Source organism: Phodopus roborovskii, unplaced genomic scaffold, assembly GCF_943737965.1.
Source record: "Phodopus roborovskii unplaced genomic scaffold, PHOROB, whole genome shotgun sequence".
In the NCBI taxonomy this organism is placed as follows: domain Eukaryota; kingdom Metazoa; phylum Chordata; class Mammalia; order Rodentia; family Cricetidae; genus Phodopus; species Phodopus roborovskii.
Window position 1 is genome coordinate 29,089,775 of NW_026126460.1, and position 27,634 is coordinate 29,117,408.

At 44.9% G+C, this 27,634-nt stretch overlaps 1 protein-coding gene across 1 annotated transcript; it reads right to left on the reverse strand.

The window, feature by feature from the left end:
- Positions 1 to 3,369: 3,369 nt before the first annotated feature.
- Positions 3,370 to 27,634, reverse strand: Slc16a14 (solute carrier family 16 member 14). The gene is given in 7 exon segments (XM_051190610.1): positions 3,370 to 3,595; positions 8,457 to 9,204; positions 9,206 to 9,432; positions 16,539 to 16,682; positions 22,391 to 22,487; positions 22,489 to 22,663; positions 27,442 to 27,634. Coding segments are annotated over 6 exon segments (1,530 nt in total). The 5' UTR covers positions 22,651 to 22,663; positions 27,442 to 27,634; the 3' UTR covers positions 3,370 to 3,443.

Here is a 27,634-nt window from a genome sequence, read left to right on the forward strand (position 1 = left end):
AATGCTTCATCTTTTTTTTTTTTTCCTGCTTTTCCAGACAGGTTTTCTCTGTGTCAGTCTTAGCTGTCCTGGATCTAGCTCTGTAGACCAGGCTGGCCTTGAACTCAGAGTTCCCAAGTGCTGGGAGGCATCCACCACTACTGTCCAGTGAAATGTTTCATTCTTAAATACACTGAGAGTAGTTCTCCAGTAGTTCTGTATATACCAAGAGTAGTTCTGTACCAAACAATTGATGCCTGCCTGTAATCCCAGCATTCTTCAAAGTTACACACACACACACACACACACACACAGAGAGAGAGAGAGAGAGAGAGAGAGAGAGATTTTATATAGAGAGGTTTTATATAGAAACTCACTGGTCACCTTTAAAGAGGACAACATTTATTTAGTTACAAATAAATAAACAACACTTGGGTATGCAAAGGGCAAACGATTAAGCATATGATGTAACCACACAATTAAGCAGCCAGAGAATGTCTTCAGAACATTGCATTGCAGGTGTGAACAGAGATAGGAGCTGGTTTTGTTTTGTTTTGTTTTTGCAAGCAGGTCTTGCTTCAGTCCTGCAGGGACCACTGATTCAGTAGAAGCCACTGCACCTTCAAATAAAGTAAGTCCATAAATAGAAACGTGAGCAATCTAACTAACCTGGATGCTATTCCAGCTGGGTCAGTTGGCAGAAAGTTTGTATCTCTGATGCATAGCAAACAATACAGGCATCCCCATCATGGGCCATAGCACCATTCAGCACACTTAACATTGCCTCCTGTTAATTGATGTGACAGACAATGAGAGTAGTTAAGTAATGTAGTTTTAAAAATACAGAACATGTTTAACGGTTCCTTATTGTAAATACTCATACACACATGCATGTGTGTGTTTGAATGTATTTAACATGAAATTAAATATCTCTGTTTCAGCTTTGAAGATCATTATTCATTTTTTTTTTTTTTTTGAGACAGATTCTCTCTGTGGACCTCAGGCTGCCCTGGAAGCTCACTCTGTAGACCAGGCTGGCCTTGAACTCAAGAGATCTACCTGCCACTACCTCTCAAGTGTTGGGATTAAAAGTATGCATCACCATGTCTGGCTAATATCACCTTTATTAAAATATCAAGTTGTGCTACATGTATGATGATAACAAACAGGTCTTTGGCCAGGGGTGGAGGCAGAGAGGCAGAGGCAGGCAACTTGCTATGATTTCAAGACTAGCCTGGTCTATGTAATGAGAACCTACTTCAAACAAAACAAAAACCAAACATGTCTTTGTGTTAAGCCAAATGGAGCATGGCATCGACATTATTGTTCCCATCCTTGGAGGGAGTATCAAGTGTGTGCTTTATCTGGGCTCCTTTCTGCTAGCCAGCCTGCTCACCAGTGCTGAAATCTGGGTGGTTTCATGGTACCGCCCTTTCACTAGTCCTTAGGGCAGGAGATAGTAGAAATGAGGCAGAAGGAAACTAACTGTTCATTTAATTACCTGTTAACGTCTGGGAAGCTCCCCTTGCATTCTGATTGAAAGTTAGACCTTGGGAGCATTCTACAATTCCAGTCCCTAGCATTCCTGCCTTTAATTACCAAAGGTAATTGAGACTGGGGTGGATTCCTTTTAGGTAAATTTGACCCAAGACACTGACAGTTTCGTTTGATGAATAAATTGCAAGTCCAAGTTTCTTGTGTTATGGTATATGGTGTGGAGATGAATCCTAGGATCTTAAACACGTTAGGCAAGTACTCTTATCACTGAGCCATACCCCCAAACCAGCACGTACACATGTAAGTCATTTAAAGGCATCATTTAAAGGTATAAATACATAAGGCAGTCAGAAATTTCAGAATGATCCTGGGAGGAACATTCTGAAGTCGGAAAATGTCTTAGCATTAGAAAAATAGAGATCTCAGCTAAGGAAGAGTATTGGATTCTATGATGTCCCAGATCAGACATTGTCATGTATGAAACCTACAAATCAAACTATTTTTACAATTGTGCCCAGTCCAGACAAATGAATAATCTATGTGGCAAGAGGCACCAGAGCTGGGCTGTTTGGCACCACTGCCCCAGTGACAGCTACATGCACAGCTATGAGGCAAGATAGCCATAACCCTCACAGCTTGACTCTTGTTTTGTTTTTGAGACAAGCTTTCTTTGTGTAGCCCTGGCTGTCCTGGAACTCACTTCAGAGATTCGCCTGCCTCTACCTCCTAAGTGCTGGGGTTAAAGGAGTGTGCCACCACTGCCCAGTGCTAAAAAAAAAAAAAAAAAAAAAAAAAAAAAGATGGTTCACTATAAGACAATAGCATGAATCAAAGTGTCTGAATCGTAGCCCTTGATGCAATAGTCATGTGCACTAAGAAACACACATACCGCTAAGGACATCATTAACAGACCACTTGGGAAGGATTTGTGTTGAGCCTAGCTTACTGATGAACTCACCTTCTAGGACATGATCAGTTGAGTTGGAAGGATGGCCAATTTCATTTTTAAAGGAAGAGTTAGAAACTGTACTTCTTACCTACATAATTCTTTCATAAAAATATAAACCATCTTTTTAAAAATTGTACTAAATTGTATTACTTTTTTAAAAAAAGGTTTGATGTTGTATTTTATGTGTATGGGTGTTTTTTCTGAGTGTTTGTATGTGTGACACATATGCAGTGGCCACAGCAATAAGATGAGGGCATCTGAGTCTCTGGAACAGGAGTTATAGCTAGTTGTCAGCCAACATGTGGGGGCTCGTAGCTGAACTCTGGTCTTCTACAAGAGCAGCCAGCGCTCTTAGCCTCCTAGCCTTCTTTCCAGCCCACAAATTACATTACTTTTGCAATGATAGCCTGCCTTTGTATATTAGGATACCAGTAACTTATTGTAAGAATTAATTTCTGACACTCAGTCATGTTCTCATGCTTACAGCCCATTTTCTGGACCCTTTGTGGAAATACAGACTCTTGGTTTTATTTTTACAAAGAAGTGGTTGAGTTGCAAAGCTTTTATTTCCAGTTTTTGTATGTAAAACTCTAGTCCCATCAGATGACAAGAGGAGTGAGAAGAGACGGGGACTTCTTTCTTTTCGTTTCTTTTTTCTTTTTTTGACAGGTTCTCAAGTAGCCCAGGCTGGCCTCGAACTCACTAGGTAGCAGAGGCTAACTCCTGCCTCCACCTACAGCTGGGATTACTGGCATTTGCCACTATGCCTGGCTTGAAAGTTTTTCTTCAGGGCATCTGTATCAACTACTTAATAAGCTACAAACACCATCACCTCTAACACATACGCAGTTCTAATCACTTCTACCACCTCGTCGGAGAGGCCATGCTGCTCATGGATGAAACAACAACAATGGCATTTACATGTTACCATACAGTTACAGTTACCATACAGAGCATTCCTCTAGCGACCAGGTGAGGTAGGCACGAGGAGAGGACCCACAACAAATGTTGCATGACACTAAACATGTGCACCATCTGTGTACTTTCTTCTGGATTGTTCTATCATCTGAGTACAGGGTTGAATAAGCAAAAAGAGTATTCCTACCATGTAGAGCAGACCACATATATAAAAGGAAAAATCGTATTTTTGTGTGATGTCGAAGATCCACCCTACAAAAACAAAAAATATAGATGTATTCAGTATAATACAGTTTAAGAAAAATTAAAAGTTATAAACCCGGCATTTATTGCTACTTCAATTTTTTTTTTTTAATTTTTCAAGACAGAGTTTCTTTGTCTAGCCCTGGCTATCCTGGAACTTGACCTGTAGATCAGGCTGGCTCTTTTTTTTTTTTTTTAAATGAATTTGGACTGGGGAATGTAGCTCAGTGGTAGAGCACTTGTTAGCACATATTAAAGCCACAGTTCAGTCTCCAACACTGCCCCTCCAATTTATTAACTTTTCTTTGTAATTCTGGGGGTAGAACCCAGAGCACCCTGGGCCACAGAGACAGGCCTCATTCAGAATATATATATGTGTGTATAATACACACACACACACACACACACACACTGGATATAAGATCTCACAAACTATACTCAGACTAGTCTCAAATTCACTATGGGTTGTTTCATTATTATTTACTGTTTTTCTGTTTGTTCTTGAGACAAGGTCTTACTGTGTAGCCCTGGAACTCACTACATAAATCAGGCTGGCTTAGAACTCACGGAAATCCACTCACCTCTGCCTTTTAAGTGTTGGAATTAAAGGGTACCATGCCTGGCGGTACCTATTTTATTTATTTGCGTGTGTGTGAACTTTGTGTGTGGCACTAGTGTACTATGTGGAGGTGGAAATACTTAGATTAGTAGAAATGGGTTAATATTTAAGACAGAGCTAGCCGATAAGAAATGCTAGTAACAGGCTAACAGAATTTTATTTAATACAGCATCTCTGTGTTATTTGGGGCTGGTGCAGCTGTGGGACCTACTGGCAGAAAAGCTTACTCATAACATGGAGGTCACAGAACGCTGTGGAGCAAGTGAGTTCTCTCCGTCCATGTTTATGTGGGTCCCAGGGACCTAACTCAGGTCATCGCTCATGTGGAACTTATGTGACAAGTACTTTACGCACTAAGTCAGCTCATCATCCCTATTAAATGTGGTGTTTGACTTAAATATAGGAGGCAGTAGGTGTGGCAGAGGCAGGTGATCCAGGCCAGCCAGAGCTACCCAATGAAAGCCTCTCAAAAAACAAAACAAAAGACAAAAAACAAATAACAAAAAAAAAAAAAAAAAAAAAAAAAAAGAGGCAAAAATAAAGGTCATCTTCGTTAGATGTGGCTTAGTAAAATGCCCTGTCCTTTTCCATCAGCAATCTAAAACAAGATTAAACACATAATACAAAAATGATTCTGCTTCAGAAGCTGAAAGCCACCCTGACACTGACATCTCAAGAACCCCCACCAACTCCTCGGCGACACCAGCTGCCTCCAATGGGACTTGTGTGATGACTACATGAGCAAGCGAAGGCACTGTAGCTAGAGGGCTCTGTATCCACCTCAGAATAGATCCGGTGAGGGGACTGACTATAATCTGAAAATCAGAAGATCAGGGCAGGATCTGGGGGGCACAGGGCTGTCATCCCAGCTACGGGAAGAATGCAAATTCAAGATCTGCCTGGGCTACAGAGTGTCCTTGCCTAGTCAGCCTGGGCAATTTAAGGAGACCTTCGTCTCAGAGTGAAAATTAGCTAAGTTTGCCTCACACCTCTAATCCCAGCACTTGGAAAGACTAGTATCTAGGTAGATCTCCGTTGGTTTGAGGCCAGGCTGATCTGCATAATGAATGCATTCATGCAAGCTGTAGGCATACAGTGAGATGCTGCCCCCAAGAGGAGGGGGGGGCAAAAAGGCTGGTGGTGAAGCCTTGGAAGAGGCCTTGGGTTCAATACCCACGGAGGCCAGAAGAGGTCACTCATGGGTTCTCTGGAGCTGGGGTACAGTGGTTGTGAGTCACCTGATGTGGGTGCTGGGAACTAAACCTCTGGAAGAGCAGCAAGTGCTCTGTTTTGTTTGTTTGTTTTTTGTTTTGTTTTTTGGTTTTTGTTTTGTTTTGTTTTGTTTTTTTTTTTTGGTTTTTCGAGACAGGGTTTCTCTGTATTGCTTTGGAGCCTGTCCTGGAACTAGCTCTGTAGATCAGGCTGAACTCAAATTCATAGAGATCTGACTCCTCTACCTCCCGAGTGCTGGGATTAAAGGCATGCGCCACCAACACCTGGCGCAAGTGGTCTTTTTAAAAATGTAATTTATTTGTTTTTATTTTATGTATATTGGTGTTACCAGCATTTATGTCTGTGTGAAGGTGTCAGATCTTCTGGAACTAGAGTTACAGACAGTACTGAGTTGCCATGTGGGTTCTGGGAATTGAACCTGGGTCCTCAGGAAGAACAGCCAGCTCTCTAGCCCTAATCACTGAACCATGCATCTTTTCAACCTCTCACTCCCATATTGGGGACTGAACCTAGCTAGGGCCTCACACTTGCCAGAGAAGGGCTCTTGTGAACTCCCTATGTAGCTGAGGATGGGTGACATTTCCTGACCAGGCACACCTGGTTGTGGTCTGTGTCCTTTGGAACTTGGGACCTTCAAAATTCTTTCATCCATTAACTCAAAGCAATAGCTTCTAAGAAAACCTGGTTCCCTAGTCAATTGCCTTCCCTCAGTGAGAAGGATAGGTATCTTATCAATTAAATTGCTCCCAGCTCTTGGGCAACATTGAAAATGTTTCAGCTAGCCTGATCTGATTGACTGGATTTTTGTTAGGAAGTATTCTAGAAACATCTAGAAAAATTACCTCTACTATGAGATCTTTTAAGAAGTGAATACCCGGTAATGTTATAAAATGAATTAGATTGAAGTTGGTCTTGTCTAATGCCATGGTCAAAATGTGTGTATAATGTCTTGAATTGCACGCTTTCCCTAAATGGAAGCACTCGAATGTCTAATGTGGCACTAAATTGTATCACGTTTTTAAATGGGACTAGAAATCACTCTGAAAAAATGGGAAACATGTTTGTTTCTGAAACCACTTACAGGGGGGAACAAAAGGTAATTGGAGAAGTAATTTTCTCCGATGCACATTAAGTAGGATTTCAAGTCCATTTGGGATGTCTAGCAAGAATTGAATGCCGTTATTTAGTCGATCCTATTGCCATGCACCCTGACCCCAGAGTGCACGAATGGTGGCCTGCATCACATTACAACCTTAGTTTCTTGGCCCCAAGAGTCGATTAAACATTATGCAGGCAGCCAATGAGTGTCCTTCACCAATAGTGTGTGAATCAGTAGGAGGAGAGGAAGCAACAAACACTAGGAGAAAAACTTGGATCTGATGGATGGGGACCCTAGCCTGGAGTCCCCACAGCAGTGAGGGTAGGCGCCCACAGAAACTTCTTTCTTTGATTATTTCTGTTGTGGAAGTGCTTTTGTTTGTTTTGTTTTGAGATGGGGTCATATGTAGCCCAGGCTAGCCTTAGACTCCTGCTATTTTAGCGTCCACCTCCCAAGTGCTATGATTACAGCCTTTCACAAACATGCCTGGCCTTAAAGTTCTCTCACAATTATATATTTACATTAATATATGGGAAACGTATATTTAGTGCTTTGGTGTTAGCATGTGTGCATGCGAATGCGTATGTTCGCGCGCCCATTGCTGTGTGTGTTCAAGTGCTTATGAGTGCTCGTAAGACAGTGCTGGATGGGTACTTCCATCTCTTTCCATCTGTTCCTTTGAGGCAGGGTTTCTCCCTCAACTTGAGGTGCATGTCTTCTCTCTCTCCCTTCCTTCCTTCCTCTCCTCCCCCTACCCCCATCTTTCTTAAAAGACAGGGCTTCTTTATGTCCTGGAACTCAGAGGTCCCTCTGCCTCCCAAGTGCTGGAATTAAAGGCATGTGCCACCATGGTGCTCGGCACACTTTCTTGGCTAGACCTTTGACCACCTGAACAGTAAGATAATGGTTATGGCAGCTTATTTGAGCAGCGAAAGGCAACAAACACATGGCTAGACCTGAGCATGGATGTCCTTTGGTGGTTTTTTGAGATAGGGTCTCATGTGGCCAAGGATTATCTTGAAATCTAGATCTTTGCCTCTGCCTCTCAAGTGCTAGGACTACAGGCACAGATCAGAGTATGACGTGCTGGGTATAAAACTCAGGGCACCCTATGTGCTAGGCAGACACTCTACCAACCCAGACATATCACAGCACCGTGTTTGGTTTCTTCTCTTTGAAGAATGTGTGTGTATGTTTGTATGTGTATGGGTCTGTGCCATAGTATAATCGTGGAGGTCAGAGGACAATCTACAAGATGTCATTCTTTCCTCCCACCACATGGGTTTTGGAGATTGGACTCAGCTCATCACACTTGGCACTTGGTGGCAAGTGCCTTTATCTGCTGAGTCTCAGGGCCCTGTGATTTCTTGAGATAGGGTCAGATCATGTAGCAAAGGTAGACTTGGAATTTGTTCCAATCCTCCTGCCTCCATACCCTTAAGAGATTACAGGTGTCTACTACCACATCTGGCCTTTTTTTTTTTTTTTTTTTTAAGATTTTATATATTTAGTATGTATACAGTTATCTGAATGCATGATTGCACACCAGAAGAGGGTACCAGATCTTATTATAGGTGATTGTGAGCCACCATGTGGTTGCTGGGAATTAAACTCAGGTCCTCTGGAAGAATAGACAGTGCTCTTAACCTCTGAGCCAGCCTTTTTGTTTTTCCTTCTCTCTTTCTTTCTTCCTTCCTTCCTTCCTCCCTCCCTCCCTCTCTCTCTCTCTCTCTTTCTTTTTGGAGACAGCTTAGGCTGATCTCTAACTAGCAGTGTTTTTTCTACCTAAATTTCCCAAGTACTGAGATCACATGCATGTGCCACCATGCCCAGCTCTGACATTGGACTTTATAAGGGGCAGGGCCACATCCTGCCCTCCAGCATGCACTCTAAACTCTGGGTACCTTGGGGGCACTCACCTGCAAATGGTGGTCCCAGTAAAGCTGAGATGCCATTGGCACAGATGATGATGCCATAGGCATTGGCCAAGTGCTCAGTGCCAACCAGATCCTCCGTCACCACGGGCATCAGGGAGAAATACCCGCTGGAAAACCCAATCAGGGCGCAAATGACAGCCAGGCTCGCATAGGTGTGCATCAACGGCAGAAGGAAGATGCTGCAGACGAGGGTGAAGTTAGCGATGAGGAAGACGTTCCAGACACTGATGCAGGGGAGGTCAGCCACCGCCCCCAGGATCACCTTCCCAAAGATGTGAAGTATTGCTATAATTGAGGTCAGAGGGAACACGTCATTTTGCTCCGACAGGTTGTACAAACTGACGATTTCTGGCAGGTGGATGAAAGGGATGACAAAGCTGCTGTATGCGAACAGAGCCCAGAAAATAAAGGCTACAAACATGCGGTTGGTGAAGAGTGAGGCTGTTCCAAAATAGCCTGAATACCAGTCCCCAAAGCCCTTCTGGACTCGCACAGTGAGCTGGCTCACTGTCTTCAGAACTTGGAAAGCACACATGTTTTTCCTGTCACACGTTTGACCTTGACACTCCTGTGCTTGAAGGTCACAGCCAGTCTCCTCGTTCCCCGGCAGCCTGTCCTGGTCTTCAGTTATGCCCAGTGGTCCTGATTTCACAGATTCAGTGGAGTAAGCTGGGAGGGCACAGGGCTCCTCCTCTCTTGGGCAGTTTTCTACCTTCCCAGGAGGGAGGGGGCCTCATGAGTGCCCCACAAACACACAGGTTCAAGGACACAGCACCTTGGATGAACATGGCGTTCCGCCAGCCATACTCCGCACACAGGTATTTCAGCAAAACGGTCATTAGGAATGTCCCAAATCCTGTCCCCGTGGTACTGAGACCCTGGGCCAGGGCTCGCCTCTTCTGGAAGTACCTTCCCACCATGACCACCGCAGGCAGGTAAGCCATCCCGCTGCCGAGGCCTGCAGGTGAGACAGAAAACGTCAGCAACCATACTACATAAAGATCAGCAGCCATGTCAGGCAGCTTTGATTAGTGGTTTTAGAGAACTTAATTCTTGATGCTTTGGGGCATGTCAGGGCAGAGAGTCACAGCAAAGCTCATGGGTTTCAGGAAGTCAAGAAAAAGAAGACTAGGGATCTAGCGGTTGGTAGAATGCTTGCCCTAGCATGCACGAATTCCCAGCACCACATAAAAGTGGTCACAGTGACACAGGTCTATAATCCTAACCCCTAGGAAGTGGAGGTAGGAGGGTCAGAACTGCAAGGTCATCCTCAGCTACACAGTGAGTTTGAGGCCAATATGGGATGCACACGGCCCTGTTTAAGGGCATTAACCTATTCCTTTCATTGGGCCCCACTCTCTAAAGATGCCACCACCTTTCAACGGCCCATCTTGACTACACAGCCTACAGGGACATTAAGATCCAAACTGTAACACCTCCATCTCCTTACACCATTACTTGTCCATTCTAATGAAGGAATAATGATGACTCTGTAAAGAAGCTTTGAGGAGGGGAGTCAGGAGGAGCCAACATTTTTTTCCCCAGGCTTTGCAGTAGTTCCTGCCAATACCATCAGAGCACATTCCTCCTGTAAGATCAGAAGATTCAAAAGACTGTGAGTTCCAGGCCAGCCTCACCTACAGAGGGAGGCCCTGTCTTAGACAGAATCACACAGAGGAAAGTGACTGGTCCCTTGTGGGGACTGTCCATGAAAGGAGCTGGGTGAGAAACTTGTGAGTTAACCAAATAAACAAGACAAGAGTGTTGTAACCTCTGTTCCTTCCATAACATGGGTGGTTCCTGGAAGGAGTGGGTTTACTCTCAGTCACTCATCTCCTCATCCCATCCATTATTACTCAGAATGATGCTCCCAAGCACAAGCTGCCGTGTGGCTGTGCCCTGCTTAAACTCTATCGAGTGTCGCTCACATGACTTTCCTAATGTTATGCGCAGATCCAGGAACCCCAAAAATCCACCACTGAGGAAGCAACACACTGAATGTAAAAACAAAGGTTGCAACTCGGACCCTGCCTGTTTGGGAACAAGCAGAATGCTGCTTTTGGGATGAGGGGGTTTTTAAACGGGAAAGTTCAAAAGACTGGATGTCCTAACATTACAAAGTTTTAGAGGAAATAAGTTTGTTAATTATCTCCTAGGCAGGGACTTTTACAACTACAAATTGACAACTATCCGATCTTCTTTAGGACAGAGAAATGTTGACACAGCTTGGGGGTGTCATCTATTCCCAGGCCTCTGTACCCAGTTCTTTGTTTAGCCTTATCTATCAGGCTGCCTTTTTGGGGAACCCAGAGAGGCTTGAACATTTTCTGTTTCCTATATAGGCTTTGGAGTCTAAGTTTTGGACTTTTATTAACTTTTTTCCCTTTCACTAGCTCTCAGAATACTCCCAGGATATAAACTGGCTGGTGGCCTGAATAAATATGGCCATTGCATGAGACCAGTGTGTTTCGTTTTTAGGCTCCCACTGTCCCAGGGTCACACCCCCAGCTGGAACAGTAACAGTCCCTAAGCTTCCTGCCATTGTCATCCAGGGCAAGACTCTGGACCAATTTCTTAGAATGTAAAATAGACAAAGGAAAAAAAGCCCACAGAGGCCAGCAAGACAACTACAGGATGGAGGGGCTTGCTGCCAAGCCTGACAACCGGAATTTGATGCCCAGGATGCGCATGGTGGAAGGAGAGAACTGAATCCTGCAAGTTGTTTTCTGACCTCCCCCCTTGTGAACTGTGGTATACACAAAACACACACACACACACACACACACACACACACACACACACACACACGGAAAGGGATTGGAGAGATGGTGTAGTGATTGGGAGTATTTATTGCTACTGCAGAGGATCTGGGTTGATTCTTGGAACCCACATGGCAGCTGTAACCATTTCTAGTGGGTCTGACCACCCCTTCTTCTGAATTCTGTGGTGGTCACATACACGTGTGGTTTATGTACACACGTGCAGGCAGGCACACTCACATGCATAAAATAAAACTTAAAAAAATCTAGGGACTGCAGAGATAGCTCACAGGTTAACAACACTTGCTGCTCTTGCAGAGGACCCAGGTTTGGTTCTCAGCACCCACAGGGTGGCTCACAACCACCTGCAATTCTAGTTCTAGGGATCTGCCACCCTCTTCTGGCTTCTGGGGGTACTGCACAAATATAGTGCAGATATACATGCTGACAAGATTCCCATAAACATAAAATGAAAATAAATAAATCTTTTTAAATCTAAAAATATTAAAAAGAAGCTGGGCATAGTGGTGTACTCCTTTAATCCCATCCAGCACCTGGGAGGCAGTTGCAGGCAGATCTCTGTGAGTTTGAGGCCAGCCTAGTCCTCAAAGCAAGTTCCAGGACAACTAGGGCTGTTACACAGAGAAATCCTGTCTTGAAAAACCAACAAAATAAAATACAAAGGCATCATCCTATGGTCCATCACCAGGCCCATATCTCCTCATGGGTTGACTGAGTTTGAACCATCTGTAACATCTACTTGCTATTTGAGAAAATTAACTAAGTAAAAATACAGAAATGATATAATATCTATCTAGATGATTGTTTATCTAAAACCCTAGCTTGGTCCTCCAAGAAATAAGAAACTCCAGTCGATTTCTGTGTCTAGTGTGGACTTTTGAGACCTTACCCCTTCAGACAGACTGTGCTCATGTCCTCTGCTCCCAGCCCACTTGACATCAGCAATGTCACCTGGACCATACATCTCCTCCTCCCCTACCCAATTGCCCCCTCCCTCACCTCTTTTCTGGTCTTATGGTAGTTGGTTAGTTCTCTCCTATCACATAACTCAGGCATCAGGCTTGGTGGTAGGCACCTCTGCCTGCTAAACCATCTCACTTGCCGAGGCAATTTTTTAAAAAAAGAGATTAATTTTGCATTTCTAAAGATAAAGTATTTTTTTGTTGAGGGGAGGTGGTGGCACATGCCTTTAATCCTAGAACTTGGGAGGCAGAGGCAGGAGGATCTCCGTGAGTTTGAGGCCAGCCTGATCTATGGAATCAGTTCCAGGACAAGCTCCAAAGCTATAGAGAAATCCTGTCTCGAAACAAACAAACAAACAAACAAACAAACAAACCCTGAAAAACAAAAACAAACAAAAAGAAAAAGAAAAAAAAAAAAAAAAAGGCCCTGAGTGGATGAACCACAGGGATGTGTCTGAGAGTAGCGTACATTGTAAGGCTTGTCCAGCATGCACGAGACCTTGGGGTTTGATCCCTTCACCTCATAAACCAGGTATTGTGACACATGCTACTAATCTCAGAGTTCAGAGGCAAATCAGGAGTATCAAGGTCATCTGCAGCTAGATACAGAATTTGAGGCTAGCCTGGGCTACATGAGATCCTGTCTCAGAAAACAAAACAACAAAACGAAACTCAAAATCCAGGATGTGTGTGTGAAAGTGTGCAGGTGCCATTGGAGGTCTTAAGAGGGCCTTGGGTCCCCAGAGGAGGTGTCATAGGAGGTTGTAAGCTGCCAGATGTGGGTGGTGGGAACTTCAGTCCTTTGGGAGAGCAGCCAGCACCCTTAACTGCCAAGCCATCTTTCCAGCTTCCAATGGAACAGTTTAAATCAAACTTGGGGAAGCTTTAAAAAACAGAATGATTTAATGACTCTTTGTGCCATCACTTAACATCAACAAATCTCAACTCACAGCCAATTTTGTAAATACCACATATTATTTTGAAGCAAATCAAGAATATATTATCTCATGTGTGCATATTTTAGTATAAATCTCCAAATGTAGGACTCACTTAAATGGCATAGTTCTCATATCATTATCTCATTGGGAAAAACAATCCTTTGATACCACTAAATATCCAGAAGGCGCTCAAATTTCCAGGTGTTTCATAAATGACTATGCTTTTAAAAAAACAAAACAACCCCCCAAACTTGTATGCTTAAACAACAACCCAACAAGGGTTGTACACATTGCTCTTTGTTGATGCCCATTTTAAACCTTTTCAAACCCCAATACCTCTTGCAGTTTATTTTGTTGAACTTGTTTAAGATACTAGGTGATTTGTCCTATGATACTGTCATACTTTGGATTTTGATGAGGACACAAAATAAGTTTACTGATTAAAACAGGGCCCCACATAGCCCAGGCTGGCCTGGAATTTGTAGTTAAGAATGGCCTTGAAATTCTGATCCTTGTCTGGCAGTGTTGGTATATACCTTTAATCCCAGCACTCAGGAAACAGATGCAGGTCAGCCTGGTCTACAGAGTGAGTTCTAGGACAGCCAGGTTTGTTACATAGAGAAATTCCTGTCTCAAAAAACAAAACAAAAAAAATTTCTAATCTCTTGTTAAAATAATAATGATGATAGCTATTGTTATATGATGTGTGTGAGTGCAGACACATACACACAATAACACGTATGTGGAGATCAAAAGACAACATTTAGGACAATGGTTCTCAACATGTGGGTCATGACCTCCTTGGGACCCGAATGACCCTTTCACATGGGGATCAAATATCAGATACCCTGAGTATAAAATATTTACATTCAAATCATAACAGTAGCAAAATTACAGTTATGAAGTAGCAACAAAATAATTTTATGGTTGGGGGTCACTACAACACAAGGAACTGTATTAAAAGGTCACAGCATTAGGAAGGCAGAGAACCAGTGTTTTAGGAGGTGGGTCTTTCCTTCTATCTGGGGACCTAAGAGCCATTCAGGCTGTCCAGGCTCACACTTGTCACAGGTAGGTACCTCTACCTGTGAGCCATCTCACCAGCACATTGACACCAAGCTTTAGTGTCCCATTCCCCTTGTCTTAAGGGATATACTTGAGTTTATGTCATATTTATGCTACACACATGCTGCCATGTTTGTGTGTCAGCCAACATTCACCAAGCACGTTAATGTGTACCATCGTGCTAAGCATTTTATGTGAATCACTTCAATCATTTCAACGTACTAGTCTGGTACTCTTAAGTTGCCCATTTGCACATAAGGAAACTGAGGTATGAGGAGCTTCAGTGCTGAGTCTAATGTGCCTAATGTCACACGAATAGTAAGTGGCTGCAAAGGGAGGGCACGGATGGGTGCAGCTCAGCGGTAAGTTTGCTTGCCCAGCAGGAATGAAACACTTAATAAATTAGGCCTGGTGCATATTGCTGCAATCCCAACACTCAGGAGGTGGAGACCGGGATGGGGGGTCGGATCAAAAGTTCAAAGTCCTTCCTTCTACACAGCAAATTCAAGGTCAGGCTGGAGATACATAAGGACCCATCTCATAACAGTTAGGAAATAAATAGACATAAATCTTTATTAACCTTTTGCTTTTACATTGCTTGTTTTCTGAGATTAACTCTTGATTCATAGTCCCGACTAATTTTAACCTATCGCCTTGCCTCAAGTTCCCAAGTGTTAGGATTACAGAAATGCTATGAACCACTAAATCCCAACCAAAATAACTTCATTGTTTTGTGTTTTCCAGACAAGGTTTTGTGTAGCCCAGGGTGGTCTTGAACTCATTGTGTAAGTAGCTCAGGCTGGCCTTGCATTCTATATCTTTTTGTTTCCACTTCGTTAGGGCTAGAACTATAGCTATACCTATACTTACATATTTTCTTTCGTTTGTAATTTTGTTTTTGTTTTTTGAGACGGGGTCTCACTGTGTATCCCTGGCTGGCCTGGAACCATTCTGTGGATCAGGGCTGTGAACTAATAGAGATCCTTCTGCCTCTGTCTCTTGAGCCCTGGAATTTTTCTTTCTTCCTTTCCTTTTTCTGAGAAAGAGGCTCACTATATGGCCTGGCTGACCTGAAATCTCTCTGTAACCCAAACTGACCTTGAACTTCTGGAAATGCTCCTGCTTCTGCCTCTCAAATGCTGTGAATGTATGTGCCACTATATTTGGCTTTCCTGATCAAAATAGCTTTCAACTCTGATTCAGTATTTGAGGAGGATCAGAGCTCTGTTCCCACAGAGTCAGGCGGGACCAGCTTCAGCAGAACACAGAGTCCGAGGAAATTGCTACTCACTGTGCGAATCCCACAACCTGTGGGTAAAGGAAATTATGGCTGGGAATACATTTTGCAGAATGCAAATCACTCTGCATGGTGTTCAGTTTTAATCCATCCCCTGCCTGTGTGCTAGATTGGCTTCTGAGAATCTTGACCTGCTAATTCATTCATCTGAGAAAAAGATAAATGACTACTGCGTTATTCACATTTATTCCTGTATTTATTAATGAGATGTCTTCATTCCCCTAACATTTTTGTTCACTCACTTAAATGTGTGTCATTATCCCCGCCTTGCCCATTCTTCAAAGGAGAAACCCTAGCACATAGGAGCTGGCATTAAAGTGTGAATTTTGTTCCATTTGGGAAGTCAGATAGAGTTGCTAGTGAGTTTCCCCAAAGTATGAGACAAAGCATCTATTAGTGGTTCTTGGGTCCATGAATAAGAAGGCTAGCTATGCTAACAAAAGGATCCGAGTTTGAATCTACAACATCTAAGTAAAAAGCTGGATGTGGCTTTGCGTGCCTGTAACATTAGTGTGGTGTGTGTATGTGTGTGAATGTGTGTGTCACTGGCAGGAGGATCTCTGGGGCTTGTTGGCTGCCAGCCAAGCTCCAGAATCTGTGAGAGACCCTGTGTCAAACAAGACAGAGGATGGTAGAAGGGTGCCTGAAGACAATGCGCGCGTACACACACACTTCTAAGATGAGAATGGAATACCTTAATTTTTTTTTAGATTTGTTTATTTTATTTGTGTATTTTCCCTGCATACATGTAAACTTGTGTGTGAGTGTGTGAAACTCATAGAGGTTAGAAGAGGGTATCAAAGTCTCTGGACCTGGAGTTACTGATGGCCCTGCGCTGCCATGTGGGTGTTAGAAATGGAACCTATGTTCTTGGCAAGAACAAGTGCTCTTAATTGTTGAGCTGTCTCACTGGACTGTCAACAGAATGCCTCAACGTGTCTCTTCTCCCCTCAGTTAAATCCATCATCTAAATGTACAAAATGTACAAAACTCTGAAATCAAAAATTGTAAACCATGCTTACCAGCTGCCACTCCAAAGGTAAGGAAGAGAGACTGCACGCTGGCTGCATAGGCGCTCAACACCCAGCCGAGGGAGTTCACCAGTCCTCCAATGATTGCTGTCCGGCGGCACCCACAGGTGTTAATGAACAAGCCGATGAAAGGTCCTGCCACAGAGCAGTGGAGAAGACACTGACTAGAGGCTCCTTGCTGTCTTAGTGTACCCCACAAAAAGTTAAAGAATAAAACACCACAAGGGCTGCTTAAAGAAGACCAAACCAGGGCTAGCTAGATGGCTCAGCAGGAAAGGGGCTTGTGGCCAAAGCTGTCAACCTGAGTTCAAGCCCCCAAATCCACTTGGTAGAAAGAGAACGGACTTCCACACACACACCCCCAATAAACAAATCTAAATTTTAATAACATAGGCAAACCCCAAAGCATCTTATTTATGATGGGGTCTCTGCAGAAGACAGAGGCAGGCAGAAGTCTGAAAAGAGGTTAAGAGTGAAAAGTCCGTTTGGATTGTCCTTGTCAACCTGGGTCAAACTTCGGGAAGTCTGATGCCAGGCAGCTAACTGAAAGCATATTTAAACACAATAGAATTTGGAAAACGGTTTTCCAGGCTACAATCATTCCAATTCTAGGTGCACAATAAAGCTTAAGGGGTGCCTACATAGAATCTCCTTTACAAAATACGTGTGACCATGAAGGTGGGTTCCTCAGCTAAAAGACCCAGGAGCTGGTGTGGTCTCTGAGAAAGACAGCACAGAGGTCAGCAGGCCATAAAGTACATAAAGTACAGGATGGGTTCCATTGACTGGGAGCTAAAGGTCTAAAGGGGGAGAGTCTGGGATAATCAGTCTGGGGGTGTGGATGAGGTTTGCCTCTATGGATAGCAAAGGCCACCAGGTCATTAACAACACCCACTTCAGCTTTCTGGATAGAATGCAGGTATTTTACTGAGGAGAGGTAACACAGTGTTTATTGTCCACTGAGGAGACACCCCTGAGTGATGAATATCTGGTTTCCTTCAAGATCTATGGGCACAAGGACCTTTGTGGCCCCAACAATCCGAAAGTATACGAACCTTGCAGATGGACATAATCTCATCAGAGAACAAATGGTTCTAGACCAGAAACAGGCAGTCTCTCATTCTGCCTACAACAGAAACCACCAGCTAGTGTTCTAACAGCATCTGGCATGGCATGCACTTCTTCAGCCTTAACACATAGCTTGAAAATGTGTGGACTAAGCAAACACTTGAAAATGAGAGAAATCACACACACACACACACACACACACACACACACACACACCAATGAGTAGTTTCCTACCTATCCCCAAATGACTGGGGCCATGTGTGATGGCTGGCCCTCTGGCTTGGGAGCAATTTCTACCCTTGCCTCTCATCTTCTTCCTGGTCTTCTTGATTCCTTATGCAGGTGAGGTTAAATTTCACTAAACATTTGTTTATGCACCGTGTGTGGTGTCTACGTGGGTGAACGTGCGATGGTTCTGGAGTGGGGGTTAGAGGAGAGCTTACGGGAGTCAATTCTCTCCTTCTACTACATGGGTCTGGGGATGGAACTCAGGTTGTTAGGCATGGTAGCAAGTACACACTGAACCATTTCATTGACTCACATCAGAGATTTTTACTCCAGTTTTTGTTTGTTTTGTTTTGGAGGGTTTCTCTGTGTAGCCCCAGCTGCCCTGGAACTCACTCTGTAGAGCAGCCCAGCCCCCCAACTCAGAGATCCGACTGCCTCTGCTTCCTGAGTGCTGGGATTACAGGCATGCACCACCACCCAGCTTGACTCCAGTTCTAAAGGAAACACTGGAAAAGGGTTCTCCCCAAAGATGACCTACAGCTGATCATAGAGCACTCAACACAAACAGAACTTAAAAGAATTTGCTGTCTTCAATGCACGCAGGCCCTGCTTTCTCCCTTAGTTCTCCTCTGAGAGCATTAGGCTATAATGTTTTTGTTTTATGCAGCCTAAACTGGCCTCGAATTGCCTATATAACCAAGAATGACCTTGAACTTCTGATCCTTCTGCCTTCACCTCCCAAATGCTGGGACAGGAGGCATTTGCTACTGTGCGTGGTTTACTAGGTGCTGGGGGATGGACCTCAGGACTCCATGCGCTCTAGGTAGGTGAGCTACAGTGAACTGCACCCCAGCCTCCCGGGATGTGCATTTTTGACACTGTAGAGACCCGGGATGGTTGTCATCACTTTATATAGTTACTGAGTGCTACACTTGAGTGGGGCTGTTTGACTTAAAAAAACTAATTTAGGGACAGAGAGGTGGTTCAGTGGGTAAAAACAGCTAGCCGTGCAAGCCTGATGCATTGAGTTCAATTCCTAGAAATTACAGTAGGGAGAGGGAAAGAGCAGATTTCTGAAAGGTGTCCTCTGACCTTTACTCATGGGCTGGGGTCACGTGTGTCCCCCCATACACACACACACACACACACACACACACACACACACACACACACACAGAGAGAGAGAGAGAGAGAGAGAGAGAGAGAGAGAGAGAGAGAGAGAGAGAGAATAATAAACAAGCTTTCAAGAATTTCCCTGCTTAGTTGGAACTAAAACAACATTTCCCTGTGAGATCTTTCTTGTATGGGAGGACTGGTTCCTCCCACATGCCGGGTGCATTAGTAACTTTTCTGCGCGGCTGGGACCGATCCTGATAAAAACAACTTACCGGGAGGTTTGTTTGGGCCTGGGTTAAAGGGGTTCCTTTATCAAGGGCAGAACAGTCCCTGGCCACATTGTGTCTTGTCATCAGGAAGCAGAGAAAGACTAACACTGCTGCTCAGCCAGCTTCCTCCAGACCCACAGTTAGGCAGGTCTCACCTCTGGAGTCAAATCAACGCAGACACTCGGCAGAGGTTTGTCGCCTAGCCAGTGTCTTGCCTGCATGTATGTATGTGCCCTATGTGCCAGCTGAGGTGTCAGATCCCCTGGAACTGGAGTTTTAGATTATGAGGTACTTGTGGGTGCTGGAAATTAAACCCAGGTCCTCTGCAAGAGCAGCCAGTGCTTTTAGCCACAGACATCACCCCAGCTTCATTATTTTGTTTTTAATTATGTGTGTGTCTGTATACTATGGATGGGTGCATGTGAGTGCAGGTGCCTGTGGAGGCCAGAGGTGTCAGTATTCCTGGAGCTGCAGCTGCCGCCTTAGATGGGAGATGGGAACTGAACCCAGCTCCTCTGCAAGATCAGCAAATGCCACATCTCCAGCTCCTTGTCTGGTGTCTTTGAAAAGCGCATGAAACATGAATGTAAAAACTTATTTAATAAGTTCCGACATCAATGACAACAATTGGGTTAACGTCTTAGACTTATTACATACTAAATATATTTTTACATAGCACATGCTATATATTAAATATGGATATTATATGGATAACATAAAATCAGCCCATTGTTTTGAACATCTGGATGAGTTGTTGGGAGTAACTGAATTGAGATAAGTTTGAAGATATTTCTTTACATACGTTAAAAAATAAATTCAATTACAGGTCCTCTCGAAGAGCAGCCAGTACTCTTAACTACTGAGCCATCTTTCCAGCCCCACGTTTTAATTGTTATACATTCATATTCACTCAACCGTGCCACAGTTGGGTGACCAAGTGACCCATAATGGAACATGTGTGACTCCTAATTTTGCTGCTGACAGCTATTTGATATAAGAAAGAGCAACAGGCCACACAATACAACGTTTCCCACATAACAGGAAGGAATCAGATGCGAGCCTTCCCGATATACTTATGAAATATCCTAAGACATCTGAGAAACATAAAAAGAAAGGAAAGCCAGGGTGACTTTTTACAAGATTTTATAAGGCAGAGGGAAGGCATTAGCTGCTGTAGAGACAAGAACATGAAGTAGACGACAGCTGATGGCCTTCAGTTGGTAACTATGGCTTTCTAGTTAAGTGACTGCTGCTTGCTGAGGACTCCTTCAGTCATTTACCGTTTGTAATTGAGCAAAGTCAGACTGGAAATGCTGTAAATCCTCTGAAGTGAGGAAATACAAACATTAAAGGTGTGGGGCGGGAACACCACTCCAAACTTTCTGGCTTTGTTTTGTTTCTTATGAATTGTTCATGAATGGCCAGCAGGCATTGCCATGAGCTAACTGCCATTCCAGCAAAATGAAAACAACTGATTTCCACAAGTCACGCACACACATATGCCCAACAATAGAGAACACTTGCTCCGAACTCTTGGGACAAAAGAACAATAAAACCCAGATCCAATGATTTCATTATGACTCTTGCTTGGAAATAGGTAGTTGTGAGCCACCACAAAGGTGCTGGGAACTGATAGAGCAGGCGTCCTAACCTCTGAGCCATCTCTCCACACCCCTGCTTTAGTCTGAAGACCAATGAAGAACTGAAGGTGTCAATAATGTCATAGACATTTGTCAAATTTTTTCTTTGTTCATGTTTTTCAAGATAGGGTTTCTCTGTTTAACAGTCATGACTATCCTTGAACTTGCTTTATAGACCAACCTGACCTTGAACTCATCTGCCTTGAACATCTGCATGCCTTTGCCTCCCTACTGCTGGGATTAAAGGCATGTGCCATCATTGCCAGGCTATCAACAATCATTTCACATATATATTTTTGTCCTTGGGTCTCATGCATGCAGGCTGTTCTGGAACCCACTATGCAGCTGAGGCTGGCTTTGAACTCATCCTCCTCTGTGGTGGTTTGAACGGGACATTTTCCCGTTAGGCTCATGAATTTGTACACTTCATCCCTTGTTGGTGGTGCTGTCTGGGAAGTTATGGAACCTTCAGGAGGCAGAGCCTGATGGGAAAGCACGTCACTGGGGGCGGGGCTTTGAGGGTTTATAGCCTCAGCCCTCTTCCAGTTTGCTTTCCCTGCTTCTGGCATGCACACAGAAACATGCTCTCTCAGCTTCCTATTCAGGGCCCCCTTACCCACTGTGTCCTGCCACCCCTCCCCACCTTGATGGGCTCGTAACCCTTTGGAGCCGTAAGCCAAAATCAACATTTTCTTCTATGAGTTTTATTACAATAATGGGAAAGTTGCCGACCTTGGTTAATCTTTTATCTTTTAAAACTATTCATGGAGGGGGCAGCAGATGCAGTCAGTGGTAGACTGCTTGTTTAGCAAGTGTGAGGCCCTGGACCTGAATCCCAACAGTGCCCCCGCAAAACATTCACAGACGTTAAATAAACTGGGTAAGGTGGCCCATGCCTGTAATCCCAGCATCTGGAAAGTGAACAAGGGTAGCTGAAGTTCAGGTCCTCCATGGCTATGTACTGAGTTTAAGGCCAGCCTTAAGGTTATGTGAAATTCTGTCTCAAAAAAACTGAAATGTTGCAAACTCTAAGGAACCACTGAGCTAAGGCCAATTCCAACAAAAGTATTAAATAAGCACAAGTGATGAACATGAGTCGTCAGTTGCAAAATCAGTGTTGAGGTCAGTGAGATGGCTCAGCTGGTGACGGCACTGGCTGGCTAGTCTGGAAACCTGAGCTTCATTCCCAGGATTGAGATGGTGGAAGGAGAGAATCAACTTCTGCAAGTTGTCCTCTGATCTACACAAGAGCCATGGATAGACAGACAGACAGACAGACAGACACACACACACACACACACACACACACACACACACACACACACACGAGAGAGAGAGAGACAGAGACAGAGAGAGAGAAGGATGATAAATTTTGTGTTTTGAATATTCTATTTTACTTCGACTTTAAAAGCTGGTGATGTCACTGGTATCTGATCCCTAATGCTTCAGGAATGTGATGACTTACTCTCAACAGGGTCTTGTCATTTCATCCCCCTCTTAGAACAGGTGGCAGTGAACATACCCACGATCAAGGTGATGCCCATGCTCAGAGAGCTGACCCAGGCGGTCAGGCCTCGGCTCTGGTGGAACTCTTCAAGCCATTCCACGTTGAGGACTCCCCAAGGCCATCTGTGAGCCCATGATGAGGATGTGAACAAAAAAGGAAGAAAGGACCATCATCCAGGCCCACCCGCCATCAATGTCTGGGTGGGGCTTCAGGGTCTTCTTAGCCTTGGGATCATCTTCAAGGTCATACCCGATATCTTCATGACTTGTATACATTTTCTAAGGTTTTCTGAAACACACACAGTAAATAATTTCATCACACATGGAAACAAAAAACACCTTCCTCATTTTCGGACAGCTCTGCCTCCCACTGCGATCAAAGTGGCTTCGAGGTCAAATGATGCTCAGGTTAGTCTTTGTCACTGGTGGGTCTGGGTTTACAGATCACTTTAAAGTCTGTCTTTATAGTCATCTCACAGATAAAGTTAAAGAAGGGGGAAGGGGAGGTAGGGGGAGAGATGGAGGGGAGAAAAAAAAAAAGAGAGAGAACAAGCCCCCTGGATGTGATGGGTAAGACAGACTAGCCCTGATAACATCTCTTCTCTGAACCCGTCAGTAAGTAGTGGGGATAGCAAGTTGAGTCCTACCTACAGTTTAATGTCTTTGGTGAACCAGGGAGTTAGCTCACTGCCTGAGAATGGGGAGTTTGGAGACTTGTAAAGGGGACTAAATGTTCAGGGTAACAGAAGCAACTGTTGCCTACAAGTGGAAATGACTGTTGGGTAGTTAAAGTTAAGTGGCTCCCACTGCTGCAGAGTAGAAGCCAGGAAGCATCAAACAGCAAGCAGGTGGCCAGCTGCCCCAGTGCCTGTACAGGTGGAGCATGGTATACGGACAGGTTGAACAAGGACACAGAGAACTTAAAGTAACACCACATGAATACAGGCTGGTCTGATTTATTTGACTGTCATTGAGTGCCAGCAATTCTAGACAAAGACTCAATAAAAAAAATCTTCTGGTCTCCATTCCAAACAACTCTGTGCATTTTGACATTATAGACATGAATGCTTCAAATCTGGCTGTTTTTATGTGTGCCTGCATGCATGTGTATCCAGTTGTATATGTGTGCAGGTGTTGGTGCATTGTGTGTGTATGGAGGTCAGAGGTTAACCTCAGGTATTGCTCCTTAGACCTCTCACTGGCCTGGAGCTCACAAATTCAGTTGTGCTATCTGACCAGTGAGCACCAGAGGCTACCTGTGTCTCCAACATCCTAAGAGCTGGGATCACAAATCTGTGCTGTCATGTTTGGCTGTTGTGGGTGAGTGGGCGTGTGGACTGTGTATGGTACACATATGTGGGTGTTTGTGCATTCGGAGGTCACAGCAGGCCACGGATAGCCCTCAATCTCAGCCATGGTTGGAGACAGTATCTCACTGCAGCGAGGACCAGTGAGCAACTGTGGGTCACAGGCACAGGTAGCCATGCCTGGCCTTGATTCCCTTGAGGAAGGGTTTCTCTGTGAGCCTTGGCTGTCCTGCAACTCACATGAAGACCAGGCTGGCTTGAATTCACAGAGATCCACCTGCCCTGCCTCTTGAGTGCTGGGATTAAAGGCGTGCGCCATCCCCCCACTCATACCGACTTTACAAGTAATTGAATTCAGACCAGCCCTGTAGGACAAGGACTTACTGAGGAAACCAGCCCAGCCCCTATACTTATCTTTACTGCAAACTACAGGCAGCCAATCAGAGAACTCCTAGTTTGACCTGCAAGTGGCCCCAACTCCCATGTTACTAGGAGATTAAGTAAGCTCTAAGAGGCTGAGTTGTGGGAGCCGCTTCAGAATGATCTGGGCTACAGCCCATGGTGTCGAGGTAAACAGAGCAGCACGGTTGTTGTTAACTGCACATCATTTGTCACCCTGCATGCTGCCTGGAGCGGGCGGATGCGGGGGGGTCGGTCACCCTTTTAATCCCAGGACTTGGGAGGCAGAGGCAGATGGATCTCTGAGAGTTTGAGCCAGCCTGCGTCTACACAGCTGAGTCCCAGGACAGCCAGGGCCACACAGCAAGACCCTGTCTCTAAAAAACAAAACAAGAGATAGTGAAAAGGAGAGCAAGGCTGTGAGGTGAAAGGCTGCTCTGGAGAGTGGCATTTTCAGTTGACAGATACAACTGTTCACTCACTTTGACTGTTTCCTTTGAAATTGAAATCAGCTTTGATTTATGTCAGAACAGAAGGGATGTGGCTAAGGAGTAGTGCACTGACCCAGAGTGAGTGAAATCCTGGGTTTGCCCTTCAGCATCATAACAACCAAATATAAGACGGAAAACCAGGGGCTGGACAGATGGCTCGTTGGGTAAGAAGAGGACTGGCTGTTCTCCCATGAGGCCCTAGGTTCAGTTCCCAGGACCCACATCATGAGGTTCATAACTGCCATAACTCCAGCTCCAGGGCATCCAAAGCCATCCCCTGACCTCTGCAGGTACTGCAGACATGGTACATAGACATTCAGACACAGGGGGTGTCTGCATAATACATGCATAATACATCTTTTTTTTATTTTAATAAAAGCATCTAAAAACATAACAAGTAAAAAAGTGGAGCTCAATCAAGGAAGACACTTAGCATTGGTTTTTGATTTCCATGACCAAATGTACACATACCTATACATATGTGTTAACACACAGACATGTACACACATAAAATGAAACAATAGTTTTCCAACCTACAGAAGAGTATTTTTTTCCTGTGGAAATGTTAAGAACTTTATATTCTTACTGAATTATTTATTTATTTTGTGAGTTAAAAAATGATTGTTATGGAACGGCTCTGGGCATTTCCAGTTTATTTAATCATAAGTGCACGTCAGTGATTAGCATGTAATGGACAATTTTATGCAAGGAGTCCAAGTGTAAATTCAGAAGGTGGCATTGCATGCAGACAACCCAGAACACAGTTGGATTAAATGGCTTACGGAGACCTCAGGGGCCCCATCTGACCTCCCTGAAGGAAGGTATTAAGAGGTATGGTAGAACATGACTGTAATTACAGAAAACAGTAGGCTGAAACAGGAGGCTGGCAGGGAATTCTAGACCAGCCTGGGATACACAGTATCCCAGTATTTGTCTTGTAAAAAAACAAAAACAGGGGAAACAAAACAGTATTATGGTGCATGCCTCTAACCCTAGCACCTATGAGGTAGAGGCACAAGGATCAGGAGTTCAAGGCCAGCCTCCGCTATATAACAACCTAGGCCTCAAGAGAAACAAACACAAGAGAAACAACAACAAAACCCAAAACCAAACAAAAAGGGAAACAAGTATTTGCATTTTATACTTAATATCTTTCTAAAAGCAACCATTCCTTGCCTTCACATTTCAGTGACCAGCTAGGTCCCTAAAATGAAAGTGTACAGAAGAACAAGTATTTATGCTGATCTGATCTGTTTCCTCCCAAGCTCACATTGAAACCTAACTGCCACTGCACCCATAGTAACGGGTGGGCCCCTTAGAAGGTCTGTGTTACAAGGGACCCATCTTCAGGAATGGATTAAGGCACTATCCTTAGAGAGGGCTAGCTGTCTTAGGAATGGGTTCCTGATAAAAATGGGATGGGTGTGGCTTGATATTTAGGCTGATGTCCTTCTCTGGTCTGGTTGTTCCCCAGACCCCAGGCTACATGCACACAGTGCACACACATACACGTGACATATAAAGTACATTCTTTAAAAAGGAGTTTGGAGAGATGGCTCAGTAGTTCCAAGCCTTTGTCCCTTTTGCAGAGGACTGGTGTTTACTTCCCAGCACCCACATAGGGTGGCTCACAACTGACCTGATGACGTTTTCTGGCCTCAGAGGAATGTGTTGTACACAGACAATTAGACACATACATACACACATTTTAAAAGATAATTTATTTGTATTTTATGTGCACTGGTGTTATGCCTGCATGTATGTGTGCTTCCAATGGGTCAGGGCTGTGCTCGGTGGCTTTTGCCACGATGATCTTGGCCGGTTGGTATTGAGGTCCCAAACGACCCTGTTTTACCAACAAGTCAACTGAAACATCTGTTTGTGTGTTTGACAGGGTCTCACTTAGCCCAGGCTAGCCTCAGGTTGGAGGATGACCTTGAACTTCTCATACCTCTGCAGGATGAGTGCCGTATTACAGTGTTGGATTTAGGCAGTGCTGGGGGAATTGAACCCAGGGCCTCAAGGATGCAAGCAGACACCCTACCAACAGAGGTACATCCCCAGCCCTAAAAGTGAGCCAGTCGTTTAATGGGTGCTCTGTGAAGTCCAAATATGAACAAACCTATAGTCAGTCTCAACCTCTTATCCGCACCATTCTCCCTTTCTCCCGTCCCCTCATCCCCTCTCTCCTTTGACCAGGCGGAGAATCTTTCTAATCCCTAATAAGCACCCCCAGCTACCCTTGCTAATGAGCCTGAGCTTGAACCAACTTTTCCACAGGAAAAAGGGGCTTAATTGATAAGAAGAGATGAGCTCATAAAACCTCGTCAGGTTTGCCTCTGCCCTTTAATGGCTGTGCTGGGTCTTCGTTGTCCCATTTCATCTCTGGAGATGCTGGATCTGAGTGGCTCCCGGGGGCTCAGCATCCGCCGCCCTGCCCTGGTCCATCTGCGCGTGATGCTGCACCCTCCGAACCTCCATACCCCACCAAGGAACCCCGACACAAAGACTCCCGCGCCCCCCGGAGGTAGCTAGCTGTAGCCCCATCACTATCTACCTGGAGTGGTAAACTGGGGCCTCGAGAGCCTGGGAGCGCGAGGCCGGGCGCAGAGGCGACGCGCGTTCTAGCGCCAGGGAGGCGCGCGGCGCCCTGGACCGTGCGCACCCCCGCCTGCAGCTCGGGGGACAAGAGAGTACCGCTGCCTTGCCCAGGCCCCTCTTTTCTCTCACCCTGTCCCGGGTTCTCGCCCCGTGAAGGTCCCTGAAGGAGCCGTGGTCACCAGTACCGACCGGTATCTACCAGTATATGCCGGCTCGGAGATGCTCCAACCCTGAAGTCCCTGGCCTCAGCACAGCCCCAGGGTACTCACCGCACGCAGCCGGCAGGGCTACGGTCTCACTCGGCTCCTGGTCTCAATCCGTGAACTAGAAGGTCCGCTCCAAGAATCCGGAGCCGTTGGGCGTGGGGATTGGTAGCAATATCGACCAGCATCCTGCAGATGCGGCGCCTGGGGCTCGGCGCTACGCCCGCTCCGTGCGCTCGCTCGGCGCGGGGTTCCCGGA